The sequence below is a fragment of the Bradysia coprophila genome, unplaced genomic scaffold (genome assembly GCF_014529535.1).
Source record: "Bradysia coprophila strain Holo2 unplaced genomic scaffold, BU_Bcop_v1 contig_24, whole genome shotgun sequence".
Lineage (NCBI taxonomy): Eukaryota > Metazoa > Arthropoda > Insecta > Diptera > Sciaridae > Bradysia > Bradysia coprophila.
Genome location: NW_023503501.1, coordinates 2,236,694 through 2,257,571, shown reverse-complemented (window position 1 = coordinate 2,257,571; position 20,878 = coordinate 2,236,694). Strand labels below are relative to the sequence as shown.

Genomic DNA, 20,878 nt, shown 5'->3' with positions numbered 1-20,878 from the left:
TTCAATTTTATAATGAAAAAACTCAAAATATTAGCTTTGTTTAAAGTTTAATCAGCTTCATGACAAACGTACGTTTAATTTGAAACTAAAAAATGATTTTGTTCATAAAATTTTACTTGAAAATGTTCATCACTTCTTTAAATGTATCTCACGTTTTTTTAGTTAAATTTTACGGTGAAAATTTTTCTTCAATCTAGAAGTTAAAACTGGTTTCCATTTAAAAATGTTTGCCGTAAGAGAGCACCGTGAAGGATTTCTATTGGTTGAACTTCGTCTCTCTCGTTAAGATGTGTTCTTACGATGAAAATTTTGAAGTGGAAATCAAACTTGAGCGACTCAATTTCCGAGTTTCTTCACAAACTCGTAATGTCACATCAAAAATGTCATACAAAATACAAGTGACAAATCACAATTCGATATTTGAACGGTTGATATTCAGTTTGATTCTATGTTGCAATTTGTCTTCTCGGGTTTCATTTCATTGGTGAACCTGGGCAGGCTAGATATCCATTTCTTAGACTTTGTAAGTTCTCAATATTTTGTAATAGAAGTTAAAGACGATAATGTTGTTGGATTGACTCTATCGATATCACGCATTATTATTTGAGTAAACTATAATCTCGAGTAATTTTGCAATTTAAATTCGCTTATTTTCGAGACTATGATTAATGCTTAGTTTCCTCTTACCAAAAAAGTACTCCGTGTGAAAGACAAAATTGAATTTTTTCAATTTTTCCTTTGTTTATTTGACAGCTCGCTCTATCACGGCTCTCTAACGGAGTACTTTTTGTTGAGTGGAGTGGGCACTTAAGTTTCCATTCCACTCAACAAAAAGTACTCCGTGAGAGATCAGTGAGAGAGCGAGCTGTCAAATAAATAGAGAAAAAATTTAAAAAATTCAATTTTGTCTCTCACACGGAGTACTTTTTTAGTAAGAAGAAACTAAGCATTATTTACCGGTAAACGGTAATAGCCATTACCGGTTTTTGATTACCGGTTGCATTCACTAGATGAACATTAATAAGAAGCATCGACGACAGCGGTCAGAGTTGTTAAACTTTCAAGAATCGCCAAAGTCAAACGACTAAAAAAAAAATTAAAAATCAGCAAAGTGTGAGGAAACGCCAAGAAAAATCGCCAAAGTGGAGACGCCAAGAAACATAAACAATGGAAACTTTGTATTTCTGGCGATTTTTCTTGGTGTTTCTTCACACTCTGGCGATTTTTCTCGGCATTCAATCATTTTTGGCTGATTTGTTAAATCGTTAAGAAAACTCGCCAAGGTGAGAAGAAACACAAAACGCTTTATTTAAGATCTTTTTCGAGCAAGCAAAAACGTTTCTTCACACTCTAGTCATTTTTCTTGTGTTTTCTTCTCATTTTCACGAGTTTTTTTTGGCAACTCATCATTTTTGGCTTAACAAATATCTCCAAGAAAAATCGTCAAAGTGTGAATGAACGCTTAGAAAAATCTCCAGAATGGGAAGAAACGCCAAAGTGAACAGGTCGCTTTTTGCCTGCTCGAAAAAGACTGTAGATAAAACGTCTTACTGTCTATGACTATTCTCTCGTTGAAATACATTTCGTATAAAAATACCTCTTCACATTTTTGCGATTTTTCTTGGTAATTTACGAAACTAAAAATGCCAAGAAAAATCGCTAGAGTGAGTGTGATGAATCGCCAAAAAAAAACTTGGCGACACTTAACGGCTATCATTAGTAGTAGAAGGTCGAGTTGCTTTATGAAAGAAATCTGGAACCAAAATCACCTTCGAAATTGAAACGAGAACATCGGTAAGAAAAACTCTTATCTTTTATTCAGTTTCAATCATCACAAGAATGCTAAAATTAAATCCAAATTATCTGTAGCTGTCGTCTTTATACGAGCCGGCGGAATGAACTTAATTACCTTAAAATTTAATTGAATCTGCTGGTGACGGATCACTTAAGTGACTTAAAAACGATGAGTGTGGTGGAGTGGTGGAATAATTCAAAATGGAAAAACGAAAATTTCGAACAAATTTGGAACTTCACTGCATTTGAATGAAAGAAGAAGAAAAAAAAACTATTTACAAAACTCAATCAGCAAGGCCTCACATTCTGATCATTGTGCTGGGTTTTCAGTTAAATTAACTAAAAAAATAAATTAAAAAATTCCTAATTTTGGACTAAACTATTATTAGACCATGTGGTTGGGACCACTCTCCAATTACAGTTCACTGTGTTGTTCATCGTTTTCGTTGTTGGTTTCAGTCGCTTTGATGATATTTTCAAAATCTTCACTCGCTTCTTTGAAGTCCGCATTTCCGTCGGTCTCGGTATCAACAACTTCCGGAGTCTCGATCTGATCGCCACCGTCTTCGGCCGTTTCGTTTCTCTCCACTTTCGTTGCATTCAAATCTTTCAACTTTTTCAACGAATCCTCAACGATCTTTGGCTTCCAAATTTTCATTTTGTTCACCAGATACTTCACCTCACGATCGACACTGGCCATTTTCTCGCTAATCGATTTCACGGTCAAGCGAACGGGTTGATTTCTAGCTAGAACATTTTGAGCTTCCAATTCCTCCACAAGCCATGCTTGAGTGGTTGTGATTATCTTCTCCAATGAAGCGATCTCAACGGCCGTAAATATGTCCTTCTCCGGATCGACTTCTTTGGTAAAGTTTTTAGCCGTCAGAAGGAATGACGACGAACCATTTAATACTTGATTAAGCATATTCAACGCATCCGGGCGTTCAGTATGTTCCCAGTGCCTTGCGTAGATGTCGTTGGTCAGTTTTTCCAGTTCCTTTAGTTTATCTTCGTAAACTTCAGCCTCAGCATTTTCACCATCCTCGTACATCCATTCCGATACATCTGCACAAGCTTTCCGTACGGCTTCGATTTCTTCTTCGGTGGCACAGCTAGCATATTCTTCCTCATCGAGTTTCTGATTGGAATCGATCACAAACGTTTCCAATGCATTCATAGCGGTCTCTCGACGTACGATTCGTTTCTCCAATGCATTCAGATCGTCGACCTTCTTTCTGATTGCCTCCAATTTCTCTCCATCCAATCGAACTGCGAACAGTGTTTCCACTTTGTTCGGAATTTTCTCTTTAACGGTTACAATTTTCGGTTTAACTTCTTCGACCTTAACGTCTTCTGACTTGTCTTTGGCCTTAGTTTCCTCCTTTGACTTCGCTTCGTCCTTATCTTGGGATTCTTTGGATTTTGTTTCCTTCGACTTTGTTTCGTCGACTGGTGGCTCTTTGCTGGATTCGTCCGCTTTATCTTTTGTGTCAGTAGTTGACTTATCCGTGCTGGTTTCCGGTGCATCGGTCTTAGCTTTATCGTCGGTTGTAGATGGTTCTTCCGTGTTCTGACCATTTTCACCCTCTTCAGCATCTTTTCCGCTCGAAAACAATTTGCTTATTGTGCTGCCCAGTTTCGACAGTGTTCCCTCGTCTTCCGTTTCAATAACAGTTTTCTCTACAACAAGTTCAATGCCGGTGCATGTGAACAATCCCGATTCGTCCATGGTGAAATGAGCTTTTATTCCTTTCGATTCAATAGCATCACCGGAATTCGTTTGAATGATGTTGGCAACGTCGCTCAAGCTCACCTTCGTCAAATTGAACGAGCCCAATCGTTGCAGCTCATCCGCACGTAAGTGGTCCAGTTCGGCATAGTTAACGTTGAATGAAAAATCGTCGGTGTGCTTGTTGAAGGTGATGACTTTCTTCTGTGGATACGGATTCATTGGGCCGAAAAGACTGCGTCGTACCAACTTAACATTGCCACTTTCACCTTCCCGTTCGAATGTCACCTGAATCGGAAAGATGACAGCGTCCTTGCTTACAAATTTTTTCACCTTGAAGCCCATCGCCAGATCGGCAGCTTTGTATACAGCTCCCATAGCAGCAGCCTCGTCCATGTTTATATTCTTTCCAAGGTCCTGATTGATAGCATTGCGAAGCACTTCTTGAACCTTTGGCACACGAGTTCCACCACCGAATAAAATCACTTGATTGACATTCTCCAATGCCAATCCGGATGTGGTTAATGCCTGTTGCAGCGGTGCAGCCACCCGTTCAAATAAATCTTTACACAATTCTTCGAATTTCTCTCTGGTCACTTGGAATTTGAAATCTTGCTCGTCCAGCAGACCCTCAATTTGGGCGAAATGATTAACATTTGCGCTAAGAACATTCTTCACACGACCGGCTTCCTTGAACAATTTGGCCAACGCTCTGGGCGATGTGAAAACATCCGTTTTGGTCTTTTTCATATTATTGAATTCCGTAGCCAAATAGTCACGCAAACGTAGCTGCATTTCCAAACCGCCCAGCGTCCGATCGTATCCGACACCCAACACTTGAATGACCGGATTCGTTTCGCGCGTAGCCTTATCCTTCACCAACTGATAGCTAACCACAGCCGCCGATGTCTTGTACGCTCCCATATCGTAGAAGACGAAATACTGGGCCGTTTCGTTCATCTCTTTGCGACGGAAAATGCCGTAATTCAAGGCAACGGCCGAATAGTCGTTTATCAACTGGAGCACTTTTATGTTGGCCAGATTTGCGGCATCGAGAAGTGCATTTCGTTCGGCTTGGCCGAAGTAGCCGGGGACGACAAGGACACATTCGGTGATTTGTTGATCTGAAAAGACGGAGAACGGTAAGTATTTTCGCAATTCATTCGTTGTCTCGTAAACTCTTGACAAAAAAAAATTCACTGAGGGAGCTGCCGGAATGGACCAAGACAACCATCTTTTAGACGATTACCTTAACATTTTCGTCATTTATTTTAATTCCTTCAACTTCCAGTGGAGCTGAACGTGAAAGTTTGTATATGGTCCTCATCTTTTCCCATTTTTAAAAGACAGCACACACAATCAACGGGCTTTTCGCCCAACTGACTGAATGACATTACCAACGAACATGTAACACAAAGAGACCGTATCGGTACTAAATCCAAGACGCAAACTAGTAATCGATTCGATCAGATGCCATTATTGTGGACAACAACCTGATGAAGCAGGTGTTGCGGTTAAGTTTCGAACCCACAACTGACAATTCAATACGAAGTTTCGACTTACACACTGCGCTATTGAGCTGAATGTCTTCTGTAGACTTTCACTGACTTAATTAAAACAAAAACAAATATTTCCTGAAATATCATCTTTCTTTGGAAAGGTCTTCGCGTTGTCGAAAATATCCTACAATTTCAACGAAAAGTGTTCAGATTTTTGGGCTCGTTGGAAAGACCTCGTCGGAAAATGTAAAATAACGCTTGACGTGAAGATGAATCGAAAATATGACGAGACTTTTATTATTTTACAAAGTTACTCTTTTACGAAGCTAGAGGAAGCGTAACGAAAATATCCTAAAATTCGTTCTTTCATATAGTGTAAACAGTGACTAGGTAATGCAATACCGTACAGTTTTCTTCAATACCGCTATTCGGTATTTTGAGTTCCAATACTGGTATTAATACCGGTATTTTCGGTATTTTAATGAGGTGTTACACCCAAGATTTGTTTCTCCAGAAAACGAGTTTATTCACATCAGCTTCAATAAAATTACAGCTCAAATCTCCTATTGCGAGTATGCAACTCCTACCGACAAAAAAATGACTTAGGTGTATGAAACAACAACTGTACTAAAGATAATTTACTGTCAAAATGCATGAGGGAATTCAGTTTTTGTTGATTCTAATTAAATTTTTACCTGATACGCCATTCAGTGTTATTTTGTGTGTAATTGTAGTGGAAGTGATTCAAAGTATATTTCGGTTGCGTAAACATCACAGAAATTAAATATATTCGATAAAACCGAAATCGTTCATATGTTTTGACAGTAAATGATCTTTAGTACTGCATATTTTGGTGTGAGTAAAGTGACATCTGCTGAGCATCGGAAGTCTGAATACTGAGGAATTATGGAGTGATTTACGTTGTGAAATTTTGCACAATTTAGAACAATTAGCTTTGCGGGTATGGTGTGGCGTTATGTACTAAATGTGACAGTTGGGATCAAAAGTCGGTCTATTACATCTGTCAAAGTGACGTTTTAAACGTCAAAACCAAAAACTTTAGCCAAATAATCACAAAATCGTTTATTTTTCTATGAGTCTATTCCACTGATAGAATTGAGGAAAAATAAGCGAGTTCGCAACTATTTTACATACAAATTTTGGTTTGACGTTTAAAACGTCACTTTGACAGATGGAATAGACAGATTGAATAGACTTTTGATCCCAACTGTCACAAATAGAGTATTACACTTACCGTATCCGAATTTCATAGTGTTTGTTAGTTTTTGGCGTTAGTGTTATAACAAAGTAAAACACTCTATTATCCATATTCACTATTATACTGGAGATGTTATTTGGGTTATTTTCATATCACTTTTCAACTTTACGTTCGCCTTTGAAATTTGAGTTATAAAAGTATGAGCGAAAGATTTTTAAGGAAGTTAAATAGAGTGGATGAAATTAAAATTTCAAAATCACTCAATTTTTTCATATGGAACGATATCTTTTGGTTTCAGTCCTTTTCTCATAAAATCAATTTTTTTGTAGATCGGTATGGCTTCTTTGCTTTTCCCTTACGCTCACTAGCATTTACGGAAGTCTTACGTCTATGGAAAACTATCACAAGGATTCAATTCGAAGAGTGTATAATCTGGCCGGGATACGTTTCAGGAATAGGTCTCTGCTAAAAACAACCCGTAAGGTATCTCCCAAACACGAGAGAATGTTTCTAACAAATAGTCGCAATTGTCACTCAAAATTAAACGCGAAAGATCCGCAAATCAAGTAAGTGCGCAACGCACACATTGAGTAAACTGAATTAAACGCGATGCCCTTAAATAACAGTAGTTTGCGTACATTTTCTCTTTAAAAACTATCACCAATTTTCCAATATTAACACCGGTATTTCTTGGTCGAATACCGGTATTCGGTAGTGGATATTTCCGGTATTGCATTCCCTAACAGTGACGTTCTTAGCTTGTTTTTATCAAGTCAGTGAAAGTCTACAGAAGACATTTCAGGTATAAGAAAAGTCTTTCAATGCTATTTGGGGAAAGAGGAGCACCACAAACGAAATTACGAAAATATTGAAATAATGGCAGAAAGGGTGGTTTTCTTGGTCCGTTCCCGCAACTCCCTGTGATGCATAAGCTTCTAAGGCTTTAGCTTATAAATGTTACGAATTTGTATCGCTTGTGACAATCCAAGTTCACATCTAAGGGTACGGACGAAGTTGGGAAAGCCTACACAATTTTGTGTTTGAAATTGAACTTCAGTCAACAACAATGTCTTCTTTTGAAGATATTGGAGCATGTACCCTGGATAATGTTTCAAAGGTCCTTTTCCAAAGTCTACACCGTTACGTGACGATTTAGTTCTAGTTCGAATTTGGAACAGCTTTCAAAAATGGATGCCGCGGGAAACAACGGACAAAGCAGAATTTGCAGCACTTACTTGTTGAATCTTCAGCGAATTCCCGAGCCTTTTGAATTAGTTGTGCCACCAGCTCTTCAACGGAGTACAAATTATCTTCTGATTTGAACACAACGGTATTCCGTTCGGCGTCACCAACAATTTCATAGTAAGGGAACCGTTTCCTGCGACAGCGAAAGCAAAATTTCAAAATGGAAACCAATGGAATCAGCAAACGGAAACACTCACCGATACAACTCTACAATGGGATTGTCAACTGTTTTGCCCAGCAAATCGAACAGATAGAAGAATGTATTGGACGGAAATCTCAATCCCATGGTTTGAGCATCTTCGCCGAATATTCGGGCACCATCCCTAAACGCTATCACAGTTGGAGTCTTCCTCTTCGATTCTTTATTCAATGCAATTTCCATTGGCACACCCGGCGACACAACACCTATCTGCAATGAACGAATTAAAATGTTAGATCGGACTACACATTAGCTCACTAACTAACTTACTTTCATCCATTCACTTCCTAAATCAATTGACATCACAGCTGCGCCGTGTCCATGGCTGATGAAACACAGCAGTAAAAGTGTGCAGGCAGCCAAACTAGTGTAAAGTTGGCTCATTATGTACCTGTAATGTTAATCACAACGAAATTGTTTAATGATCGCACTCGTTTCAACCCGATTCAAGTTAACCGGATAGCACGCTCTCAAAGTGTAATGTTAAGACGCGATTACGTGGCAATGACGTTTTAAAAGGACTCTGACTCAATAAATATTTAAGTAGTTAAGCGACACGTTCACCAATACAATTTACTCATTGGCATCAATATTTAATTCAGGAAAGAAACCTCCAATGACGTTCAATCGGTTCATTCCTTCTTCGGTAAAAGAGGAGGTTATGCGGGAGGACACTTAAACGGGGCATATTTTCTAACAGAAACTCACCTGGGTTTGTTTTAATTCTAGGCTAGACTTAAAATGGAATGCGAAAAGCGCACCGATACGAAAACCAATACTTTCGATTTGTGCAGCTTGCGACAATTTATTGTTTTCACCACCTTCGTAAAAGTTTTAAAACTGTACGTGGTATTCAGTGGGGGACAGAGATATAAATGTCAGTCGATCTGTCAGAAGTAATTGGTTTGCGTGGTCCTGTCACATAAATCCACGTATTTTTATACCATTCCTACCATTCACATTAATTTTGACATTCGTCGACTGCGTTACCAACACTTTCGATTCGTTTCTTCTGTCGGATATAAGTTGAAAGAAGTTTTCATAGGTGACGCAAGAATCGGTTGGCTCAATTCGATTGTTTAACCCTTTCCGATACATTTGTTTAAATTTTGCGCATTTCGAATTGTCGAAGTAGCATTGTGAATATGGGCCTACGTAAAGTTGTGAATTTTCTAGTTCGAAAATTTGTTTTTATGTAACCTCAACAAAAATTTTATTTTTTTTTGCTGACAAAAAATCATCTAATTACAGTCACAGAAATTGGAAATTATAAAAATTTTGTGTCAGAATCAGCGTTGTAAGGCGATAAAGTAACAAATTGCAGCAATAAAAGTACTTGCAAACTAAATTATTCTTGTACTTCAAAAGTTATTGAAACATTTGCTGTCTAATAAAACATAAGCATGATGAGAATTGTTTACTGAATCTGGTATTTCAAAATTTTGTGATTCAAACTAGTATAAAGATCGACGTTTTGTTTATTGCAGCAAGAGAAGAATTTTTTTATTGATGGGAATACATATTTTGACAATGTGCGGTGCTCGCACAAAATCGGACATACAACAATTGTGGATAAACTTCAAATTACTTGTATTTGTATGCAAGAATATAAACCGGTTCTCAATAATGCGAAGTCCACAATGCAACTGAATGAAAAGCACACATGGTAGAAATCTCTTTTATTGATGGGAATACATATTTTGACAGTGTGGTACCCGCTCAAAAAGAGACCTACAACAATTGTGGATAAACTTCAAATTATTTGTAGTTGCGAAGAGTATGGTACTTCTTGAAGCAAATACCAGGATGTAAGCCCGGATGTCGAACACATGTTTCGCAATAAAAGCTTGTTTCTCTCCTCCCACCTGGTGTTTTTCTGTCACTGCACACGATGCAATCCTTTGTTGATTTGTTGGGTTTTTGCATAATAAAATGAGACTTGCCATCAAGACGTTGTTCTTCATTAGCTGCTGCAGGTCGACCTCTCTTACGTGACTCGTTTCGGGTATCCCCAACTAACTGCTTGATTAGATTCTTACGATACTTCAAATGACTCAATGGCGATAAATTTCGTTCTGTTCTGTCAATGGCATTTAGATGATAGCTGTTCACAATCGCAACTTCGAGTATCCAGAAGAAAAGTTTTCTCCACCACTTCAATGTCTTTCTAGTGAAAGCGTAACTGCCGCAATAATTATCTGCTCTATCGACTCCGCCCATGTATTTAGTATACTCGACAATCACCTTCGGTTTCTCGTATGTTTCAGATATACCTTTCTTTCTAATACGTGTAACAGTCTCTGTGCCAGGGTTGTGATATGAACTGATCATTGACACGATTCGTTTGTCGGAGAAGGATAACGCCATCACTTTGCAACTCTTTTGAAATGCTTTCACTTCATACTGACAAAGCTTCGCTTTTTTGAGCTCTTCTGGAAAATCTTTTCTGTTTGTTTGTACGGTACCGGTCAGATGAATTTTTTGTTCGTGAAGTGCCAGAGCCAAATGTGGGCTTGTGTAAAATCTATCAGTAAATAAATGATAGCCCGATCCATGTATTGATTTCAGAAGTGTGTCTGTAAGGTGTAATACAATTCTTGAAGTAAATGGTTGTTCCGGCAAGATCAAGCTATCAGTTGTCGTTTGACCATAATATACGACGTGACAATAAACGTATCCAGTTTCCGAGTCGCATAAACAGTAAACTCGCATACCCCACTTTGTTGGCTTGTTGGGATTGTAGCACATAAATAAGACTCGTCCTTTGAACCCTACTGTGCTTTCATCGATACAGATATTTTTGTTCGGAATAAAATGTTCTCTACACTTTTTATCGATGTATTCGCTCAAATATTTTGTTTTCCACCCAGGTAGTTTTGCTAATGACGAATCCGCAGGTAAATGAAGCATCCAAAATATTTGAAGAAATCTCGCTCGAGAAAAAACGTCTTTGAAAAATGGCATTTTTGTCAACCAATCATCCGAGAAGTAATCAACGATTTCCGGCTTATGATGAAGAGCCATATTGAGAATGACACCTAGAAATGCCTTCATTTCAGTCAGTGTTACGTCGACCCATGTATGCCAAATGGAAAACTGTTGTAGAGGTCGTACTATTTTTATTGTTGCGTATGCATTGGTCGCATCCGTTATTTCTTGCAAAATTTCATCAGTGAAAAATAACTGAAAATAGCCAAGTTCATCAACGGGCCTTTCGTGCGAAGGAATTTGAAATCCCGGATTCGGAACTGTAAAGTTAAATTTTCGAAATTTTGGATTTTCAGCTGTATATGGTACCCATTTATTCGTCCGGTCTGACAGAGGAATATCATCTTCTGAATCGAAACATAAATCGTCTTCATCGTCATCATCCGAAATCAGATCATTTTCAAGCCCTTCATCATCGGAATCCAATAGACTAAACTCATACTCCGAATCCGTCTCCAAATCAACATCGCATTCTTTATTCGCCATTACATTTGGTATGATCAAAAATATTCAAAATTGCTGAACAAAAGATGTTTTTTTTAAACAAATTTCGATTTTCGAACTTGCTGACAAAATGCATCAAGGCCTACTATGACAGAAAAGCAGATTTAGGTGTAAAATCGTTTGGGGGAAGTGTTCCGACAAAATATTGGAAAGGGTTAAGATTTTGATTTCATTTGGCGATTTGCAACGGATGGTGCGGCACGTAGCGGAAATAAATCGAACATACTTATGTATGTCCGATATTCAAACTTTTCCAACATTGAAAGGGTCGTGTGTTGAAGATAAAAATCTAAAATAAAATAAATTGAGATTGAGTATAGAACACATTATCTGCGTATCGATGTTTGTACTACATGTAAGACGCAAATACTACATCTCGTACGTATAGTAGACTGTTCATACAAGTCGTATAAGCTTAAATGGTGTAGATTTTTGTGTAATTCTTTTACATTTCGCCATAAAGTGATTAATGTCAGCGATCTATTTTTGTGAGCCAACTTCACTGGGTGTCATAGATATTTATCAGAGTGAAGCATAGAAGACCAGTCGTTAACTTTCATTGCTAGAATACTGTACTATACAGTTACCGTTCTTCTTGTCGCAAATTTCAGAATCTTTACCATCATTGGCATTATTGTTCTTCAAAAAATCCACAAACAAACCTGAAGTTAACCTGATGTTTGGAAATTAAACCTTGAATATCAATAGTGAACATATAGACTGTTAAGATCAGAGCGAGAAAACCGAAGACATGCCTTGGGGTACTTGTCAAAGTATTTGCTTCTCTTTCAACGTGGTACGTTGAGAGAGAGAGAGAGAGTACAGAAGACCAGTTTATTTTAACTTACCCTGGGGTACTTGTCAAAATACCTTCTTCTCTTTCATCATAACACTCTATTCAAGGTTTAATCGCATCGATACATGTAACAACAGAATTTAGCCTGTTCCTGCGGCAGAATATAACATTTTGGAATTAATAGTCTAGCATTCACCAAATTTTATCGAAAAGTGTTTCTCTAGTAAGATTTGAAACTAGTCTCTTATATATCTTACTCGCTGCTCATGATCAAAACACTGTGGTAAACTCAAAAGGAGATACATCCGAAGCAGCTAAAGCTGCTTAACCACCCTCCTAGGTTTTCTTTATGGGACAGATAAATGGCTTGTGAAAACTTTATTCAGACTACAGATATTCTTGTTGCAAGCGCAGCGCGCAGCGCTGCGCCTTAATTCATAACTGTCCCGGCATCTATTACACGATGCCCGCAGGGCATCGTACTTTCTAAAAATCTAAAAAGTAGATAGGAGCGTTTCTTAGGGTGGCGAGATGGGAAAAAGTCGAGTTCGGACCTAGGTTAGGACTGAGGCCGTACCTCGGACCTAATGATTTTACGGTTGATTTCGGTAGAGCTTTTAATGCTGATTCAGGAAATGTGGGTCACAAAACTTTTTTATGCGTCGCTTGGCCGCTAGGTGGCTTCAAAGTCGGAATTTTTGAAACGAAAACTGGCTGCCATTTCGCGTAAAATTAATGGATTGGCGTGAAATTTGTGTCTAAAGGGTTTTCGAGGTCGGCGCTTCCGAATAAAAACATTTGAGAGCGGCCACATGCATGTGAGCCACCGCAAATTACCAAAAAGTGGTTTTTTGGGTGGTTTTTCTCAATTTTCTCGAAAACGTGTTCATAGGATTAGATGAAACTGAAATCGTAGATAGCCACTGAAAATACCTATCGATTAAGGTGCATATCAATAGATTCCATGGTTTAGTTTCCGAGAAAAGTGAAAGAAAGTGCCAAAAAAGGGGACCAACTTTGATGTAGGTACGCCCACAAGATGGCGTCGTAGAGCTTTGGTCTCTTCGGAACAAATGTTCAAAAGTGAAAGTTAAGGGGTGTCCTAGAACAAAATTTTTATGCATAAGGTCAGCAAACCGATTTAAGATTTTGAGTCACACAATGTTCCAAGAGCCTTGAGGGGCGGAGTTGAGATCTTTGTGTCGCTTAAATTTCGTGTTTACGCAGACAATATCATCATCGGCCTCATCATCAGCATCGATTCAAAGAAAAAGAATCTGTTTTCTAAAGTTCCAAGTTCGGACCGGCAATAATCTAATCTAATGTAAGCAGTTGCTGCTGGATCATTTTCCTAAAACAATTTTTCGAAAATAAAAATTTGAATCAGTGCATGTTTATGAATTAAATTACCTGCGAAAAGATAAGGCCTATCGATTGTACAACATTTGGTCATCAAACACTAAACATTTATATTAAAATATTCGAGTTTCGTTTCAAACTTTACAAAATTCCAATTGCATCAAAGAACCATTTTGTAGTTTGTAAACATCAACAATGTTTCTGATTGATATACGTCAAAATGGTAGTGCTAAACGTACTAGATCAAAAGGTGTCAAAAATGGTACGCTTTTTGTGAGCGCTAAAATTTTTAAAATTTCATGTTCGTAACTTCACGTGCAAAGGGAAACTAATTGTTATATTTTGTCATTGAACCAATAAATTTAAGTTGCAGTAACAACTGTTGTACGCACTATTTGGATTTTTCGAACGTTGCAAACTTTGATATGTAAAAAATATAATTTTTTTCGCTAATTTGCTGAACATCGATGTCGTGGGATTATTGTCACGTGACGATTGTGATTGTTTTTTTTCTTTGGGAAAAGTGAGTTCATCCTTTTACAAATTGTTTCACCGAATTTGTTTAATTTACGCCTTTAAAAATCTTTTGCTACTTTCGAACGGATCTTAAATAAATGATTACCAAATAAACGTTTCCCGTTATTCATTGAAAATTTAAATAGGCTAATGGTGTAAAACTTCTTCCGCAGAAAGAGCTATGATCTTTGTAATTCTTTGTCCATTTTCGTTAGAGGTGTAAATTATGGAGAGGTTATCCAACGAAAGATACGCGAGTGACACACAACATCTGATGATAATTATTGCTTATTCTAATACAAATAATTCACCTACCGAGATGATCGTCGTCGGGATGAATTTTGTTATTATGTAGAATCATTAAAGGTCCTATACACAAATTAGATTATATAGGAGGATTAATTTTGAATAAATGTTCAAAGTCAATCTTTGATTCCAACAGATTATACAGACTGCAGTTTTTGCACTGAGTGAGTAAGAGTAATACAAGAATATCTGTAGTCTGAATAAAGTTTTCACAAGCCATTTATCTGTCCCATAAAGAAAACCTAGGAGGGTGGTTAAGCAGCTTTAGCTGCTTCGGATGTATCTCCTTTTGAGTTTACCACAGTGTTTTGATCATGAGCAGCGAGTAAGATATATAAGAGACTAGTATTACTCTTACTCACTCAGTGCAAAAACTGCAGTCTGTATAATCTGTTGGAATCAAAGATTGACTTTGAACATTTATTCAAAATTAATCCTCCTATATAATCTAATTTTTGTATAGGACCTTTAATGATTCTACATAATAACAAAATTCATCCCGACGACGATCATCTCGGTAGGTGAATTATTTGTATTAGAATAAGCAATAATTATCATCAGATGTTGTGTGTCACTCGCGTATCTTTCGTTGGATAACCTCTCCATAATTTACACCTCTAACGAAAATGGACAAAGAATTACAAAGATCATAGCTCTTTCTGCGGAAGAAGTTTTACACTATTAGCCTATTTAAATTTTCAATGAATAACGGGAAACGTTTATTTGGTAATCATTTATTTAAGATCCGTTCGAAAGTAGCAAAAGATTTTTAAAGGCGTAAATTAAACAAATTCGGTGAAACAATTTGTAAAAGGATGAACTCACTTTTCCCAAAGAAAAAAACAATCACAATCGTCACGTGACAATAATCCCACGACATCGATGTTCAGCAAATTAGCGAAAAAAATTATATTTTTTACATATCAAAGTTTGCAACGTTCGAAAAATCCAAATAGTGCGTACAACAGTTGTTACTGCAACTTAAATTTATTGATTCAATGACAAAATATAACAATTAGTTTCCCTTTGCACGTGAAGTTACGGGGTAGGGTAATCTCGCACACCACACAAATTCATGGTGTGCGAGATTCACCTCTAAGTGGTGAATCTCGCACAGTCATGACTTTTCGTTACATGTCGTAAAAGGACGCATACTATGATCGCGTGTGCGAGATTCCCCGACACCGAAGTTACGAACATGAACTTTTAAAAATTTTAGCGCTCACAAAAAGCGTACCATTTTTGACACCTTTTGATCTAGTACGTTTAGCACTACCATTTTGACGTATATCAATCAGAAACATTGTTGATGTTTACAAACTACAAAATGGTTCTTTGATGCAATTGGAATTTTGTAAAGTTTGAAACGAAACTCGAATATTTTAATATAAATGTTTAGTGTTTGATGACCAAATGGTGTACAATCGATAGGCCTTATCTTTTCGCAGGTAATTTAATTCATAAACATGCACTGATTCAAATTTTTATTTTCGAAAAATTGTTGTAGGAAAATGATCCAGCAGCAACTGCTTACATTAGATTAGATTATTGCCGGTCCGAACTTGGAACTTTAGAAAACAGATTCTTTTTCTTTGAATCGATGCTGATGATGAGGCCGATGATGATATTGTCTCCGTAAACACGAAATTTAAGCGACACAAAGATCTCAACTCCGCCCCTCAAGGCTCTTGGAACATCGTGTGACTGAAAATCTTAAATCGGTTTGCTGACCTCATGCATAAAAATTTTGTTCTAGGACACCCCTTAACTTTCATTTTTGAACATTTGTTCCGAAGAGACCAAAGCTCTACGACGCCATCTTGTGGGCGTACCTACATCAAAGTTGGTCCCCTTTTTTGGCACTTTCTTTCACTTTTCTCGGAAACTAAACCATGGAATCTATTGATATGCACCTTAATCGATAGGTATTTTCAGTGGCTATCTACGATTTCAGTTTCATCTAATCCTATGGACACGTTTTCGAGAAAATTGAGAAAAACCACCCAAAAAACCACTTTTTGGTAATTTGCGGTGGCTCACATGCATGTGGCCGCTCTCAAATGTTTTTATTCGGAAGCGCCGACCTCGAAAACCCTTTAGACACAAATTTCACGCCAATCCATTAATTTTACGCGAAATGGAAGCCAGTTTTCGTTTCAAAAATTCCGACTTTGAAGCCACCTAGCGGCCAAGCGACGCATAAAAAAATTTTGTGACCCACATTTCCTGAATCAGCATCAAAAGCTCTACCGAAATCAACCGTAAAATCATTAGGTCCGAGGTACGGCCTCAGTCCTAACCTAGGTCCGAACTCGACTTTTTCCCATCTCGCCACCCTAAGAAACGCTCCTATCTACTTTTTAGATTTTTAGAAAGTACGATGCCCTGCGGGCATCGTGTAATAGATGCCGGGACAGTTATGAATTAAGGCGCAGCGCTGCGCGCTGCGCTTGCAACTAGTCTCTTATATATCTTATTCGCTGCTCATGATCAAAACACTGTGGTAAACTCAAAAGGAGATACATCCGAAGCAGCTAAAGCTGCTTAACCATCCTCCTAGGTTTTCTTTATGGGACAGATAAATGGCTTTAGAAAACTTTTATTCAGACTACAGATATTTCTGTATTACTCACTCAGTGCAAAAACTGCAGTCTGTATAATCTGTTGGAATCAAATATTGACTTTGAACATTTATTCAAAATTAATACTCCTATATAATCTAATTTTTGTATAGGACCTTTAATGATTCTACATAATAACAAAATTCATCCCGACGACGATCATCTCGGTAGGTGAATTATTTGTATGAGAATAAGCAATAATTATCATCAGATGTTGTGTGTCACTCGCGTATCTTTCGTTGGATAACCTCTCCATAATTTACACCTCTAACGAAAATGGACAAAGAATTACAAAGATCATAGCTCTTTCTTCGGAAGAAGTTTTACACTAATAGCCGAAGCCTATTTAAATTTTCAATGAATAACGGGAAACGTTTATTTAGTAATCATTTATTTAAGATCCGTTCGAAAGTAGCAAAAGATTTTTAAAGGCGTAAATTAAATAAATTCGGTGAAACCGTTTCACTGTAACAATTTGTAAAAGGATGAATTCACTTTTCCCAAAGAAAAAAACAATCACAATCACGTGACAATAATCCCACGACATCGATGTTCGGCAAATTAGCGAAAAAAATGATATTTTTTACATATCAAAGTTTGCAACGTTCGATGTTCGTTCGTTGTTACTGCAACTTAAATTTATTGATTCATAATGACAAAATATAACAATCAGTTTCCCTTTGCACGTGAAGTTACGAACATGAACTTTTAAAAATTTTAGCGCTCACAAAAAAGCGTACCATTTTTGAAACCTTTTGATCTAGTACGTTTAGCACTACCATTTTGACGTATATCAATCAGAAACATTGTTGATGTTTACAAGCTACAAAATGGTTCTTTGATGCAATTGGAATTTTGTAAAGTTTGAAACGAAACTCGAATATTTTAATATAAATGTTTAGTGTTTGATGACCAAATGTTGTACAATCGATAGGCCTTATCTTTTCGTAGGTAATTTAATTCATAAACATGCACTGATCCAAATTTTATTTTCGAAAAATTGTTTTAGGAAAATGATCCAGCATCAACTGCTTACATTAGATAAGATTATTGCCGGTCCGAGCTTTAGAAAACAGTTTCCTTTTTATCGAATCGATGCGTTATGATGACATTGTCTACGTAAACACGAAATTTAAGCGACACAAAGATCTCAACTCCAAAATGACATTTTGATGCTGCCCCTCAAGGCTCTTGAAACATCGTGTGACTCAAAATCTTAAATCGGTTCGCTGACCTCATGCATAAAAATTTTGTTCTAGGACACCCTTCAACTTTCATTTTTGAACATTTGTTCCGAAGAGACCAAAGCTCTACGACGCCATCTTGTGGGCGTACCAACATCAAAGTTGGTCCCCTTTTTCGGCACTTTCTTTCACTTTTCTCGGAAACTAAACCATGGAATCTATTGATATGCACCTTAATCGATAGGTATTTTCAGTGGCTATCTACGATTTCAGTTTCATCTAATCCTATGGACACGTTTTCGAGAAAATTGAGAAAAACCACCCAAAAAAACACTTTTTGGTAATTTGCGGTGGCTCACATGCATGTGGCCGCTCTCAAATGTTTTTATTCGGAAGCGCCGACCTCGAAAACCCTTTAGACACAAATTTCACGCCAATCCATTAATTTTACGCGAAATGGCAGCCAGTTTTCGTTTCAAAAATTCCGACTTTGAAGCCACCTAGCGGCCAAGCGACGCATAAAAAAATTTTGTGACCCACATTTCCTGAATCAGCATCAAAAGCTCTACCGAAATCAACCGTAAAATCATTAGGTCCGAGGTACGGCCTCAGTCCTAACCTAGGTCCGAACTCGACTTTTTCCCATCTCGCCACCCTAAGAAACGCTCCTATCTACTTTTTAGATTTTTAGAAAGTACGATGCCCTGCGGGCATCGTGTAATAGATGCCGGGACAGTTATGAATTAAGGCGCAGCGCTGCGCGCTGCGCTTGCAATAAATCGGAATTGTATTGCCCAAAAACCACTTACAGTGGATGCGTCACGCAAGTCCTTTTATCCACTTACAAAGGAGCTGATATCAAAAGAGATGCATCACACATGTATTATGAGGATAGATGCCAAATAGAGTACTTTTTGTATGAAATTTTATCCCCACTCTTTTTACAGTGTAAAATTTTGTATGAAGCAGGAGCACTGTAAAGTTGCAGTACCCTATTTAGAGTACCACTTTTGCTTGAAGTGCGTTGCACTGTTGCATTATGAAGGTATTTCTTCCATTACATATTTTCTGTGTTCTTCAATTTTCTGTACAGACATTTCCTCAACATCTGCCACTTGTGACACTCTATTCCCACCGATTCGTCTTCTTCTTTGCTTTATGTTTACCAACGACTAATATTTGCAAAGAATTTCCTGATTATCTCGTCAGAGTTAGACTTTAAATATTTAATTTATGGCCGGGTTGCGTTCTTCATTGAAATTGTGTTACGGTTCTGAATCTTATTTAGTTTATATCCGATCTCATCTGATAGAAGTTCAGATCATCCATAGAATTCATTGCATGCTTTCGATTTCAGTTTTCATGTCAAGGTAATTTTGACCTGTTCCGAGCCGAGACAGTATAACATACTGCAGGGAGTTTCTCTCATCAGAGTTTTTGGTTTGTTCGTTTAAAGATCTCACTAACACACGGAAAACTCATATATGCACCCCAGACGAAGAAATCGGGAACAGCTTCACGATTATAGAACATTTGTTGTGTGCTGCATATTGATCTGAGGATCATACAATGCCCGCCTAATGAATATTGTTGTTGTGTGCTGGATATTATTTTTCAGCGTGCAGGTCTTAGCTGTATGCCTGTTTTATAATATAAAATGACGCCATTTTTTTCAATTCAATAAACAACCTAATTTATCGTTTAGTAGAAGAAATTGATTTAATTAACTTTATCAATTTTATTTGCGTTAGCAAAAAAAAAACAAAAAAAAAATTTCAAAATTTTTTGTTTTTTTTATTTTTAATTTTATTATTATTATTTGTTATTAGCCGTAGATTTATATTTAAATTCATCATATTAAATTGTTAACAGATTTTTTTTTTGCTTACGTTTTTTCCGGTCACCCACCCAAGTACGGACCGCGACCATCGATGCTTAACCTCAGTTTCTGACTGCCAACGACTTTACCACTGCTGCTATACTGATTGCATATAGTGGCAGTCTTATTTCGAACCGTTGTTACTTTGCTTTATGCAGCACACAGGCATATTTATACCTGCATGCTGAATATTGACTAAATGAATAAAGTCGTCCGTATTTAGAATGGGTTATGCAACAACATTTAATTGAATTTATTTTCTATGAAATGTAGTACTTCTCCCCACTAAGCAATGTCATCGGATATTATTATTTTAATTCTGAGCCTGGTTCTGAATTAGAGGTTTTTTCAATCGTTCTACAAAAAAACTGTTCACATTAATAGTGAGCATCTATTACGCGAATTAATAAATTAAGATTGGCTCACCTAGTTTGTGTATATTACGTAGGTGGAAGCACGGGGTTTCAGGGGGTTTCGAACATTTAGTTTGTTCATGTTGCAGATATTGCAGTGTCAAATTCTGTCCAAGATGTGACATATTTGCAAGGTATTGGCCTTTTTCACAAAGTATAATCAGCGTAACCTTCGTAAAAAGAATCTTGAATCTGACAAGAGCACGTGTGCCAACGTGTAAAAAACAAATGTTCAAAACCCCCTGCTGAACCGTGGCGATCCTCTTGTCAAACGGACAGTACATAAACAAATTCCATCATTTATTGCTGAATACCACCAACTATTTCTGTTAACATTTCAAAAGCCTTTAACACCGAAAATGGATTTAAAAGTTCGTTCGTCAATATTTCTATTGAAATACATAAATGTAACATTATCATTGCATATTAATTCGGTAAAAATAGAAATAACTTTAAATGAAGGAATAAAATTAGATTTGATAATCATCTTTATGCGTATGTTCTTGAGATCTTCCTTTATTTCATTAAAACAATAAATTTATTGTTGCATAGTCCATTCTAAATACAAACGACTTTATTCATTTAGTCAATATTCAGCATGCAGGTATAGTTCGATAGTACCATTTA

The 20,878-nt window shown here is 37.1% G+C and overlaps 1 protein-coding gene and 1 long non-coding RNA gene across 3 annotated transcripts; one reads left to right on the top strand and one right to left on the bottom strand.

Moving 5' to 3' along the window:
* Window positions 1-812: 812 nt before the first annotated feature.
* On the top strand, window positions 813-20,443 carry LOC119077815. The gene is made up of 3 exons (XR_005087881.1): window positions 813-959; window positions 6,465-6,473; window positions 20,434-20,443. It is a non-coding gene; the product is annotated as an uncharacterized LOC119077815 (long non-coding RNA).
* On the bottom strand, window positions 1,792-8,574 carry LOC119077813 (hypoxia up-regulated protein 1). 2 transcript variants are annotated; one of them, XM_037185124.1, is made up of 5 exons: window positions 8,394-8,574; window positions 7,956-8,076; window positions 7,684-7,895; window positions 7,477-7,619; window positions 1,792-4,647 (listed from the first exon to the last, which is right to left on the bottom strand). In XM_037185124.1, the coding sequence occupies exons 2-5, from the start codon at window positions 8,067-8,069 to the stop codon at window positions 2,210-2,212; spliced, it is 2,907 nt and encodes a 968-aa protein (XP_037041019.1). In that variant the 5' UTR covers window positions 8,070-8,076; window positions 8,394-8,574; the 3' UTR covers window positions 1,792-2,209. The 2 variants fall into 2 exon arrangements, with proteins under 2 accessions (XP_037041019.1, XP_037041018.1); XM_037185123.1 differs by having other exon boundaries at window positions 7,477-7,622; window positions 7,687-7,895; window positions 8,394-8,573.
* Window positions 20,444-20,878: the final 435 nt, after the last annotated feature.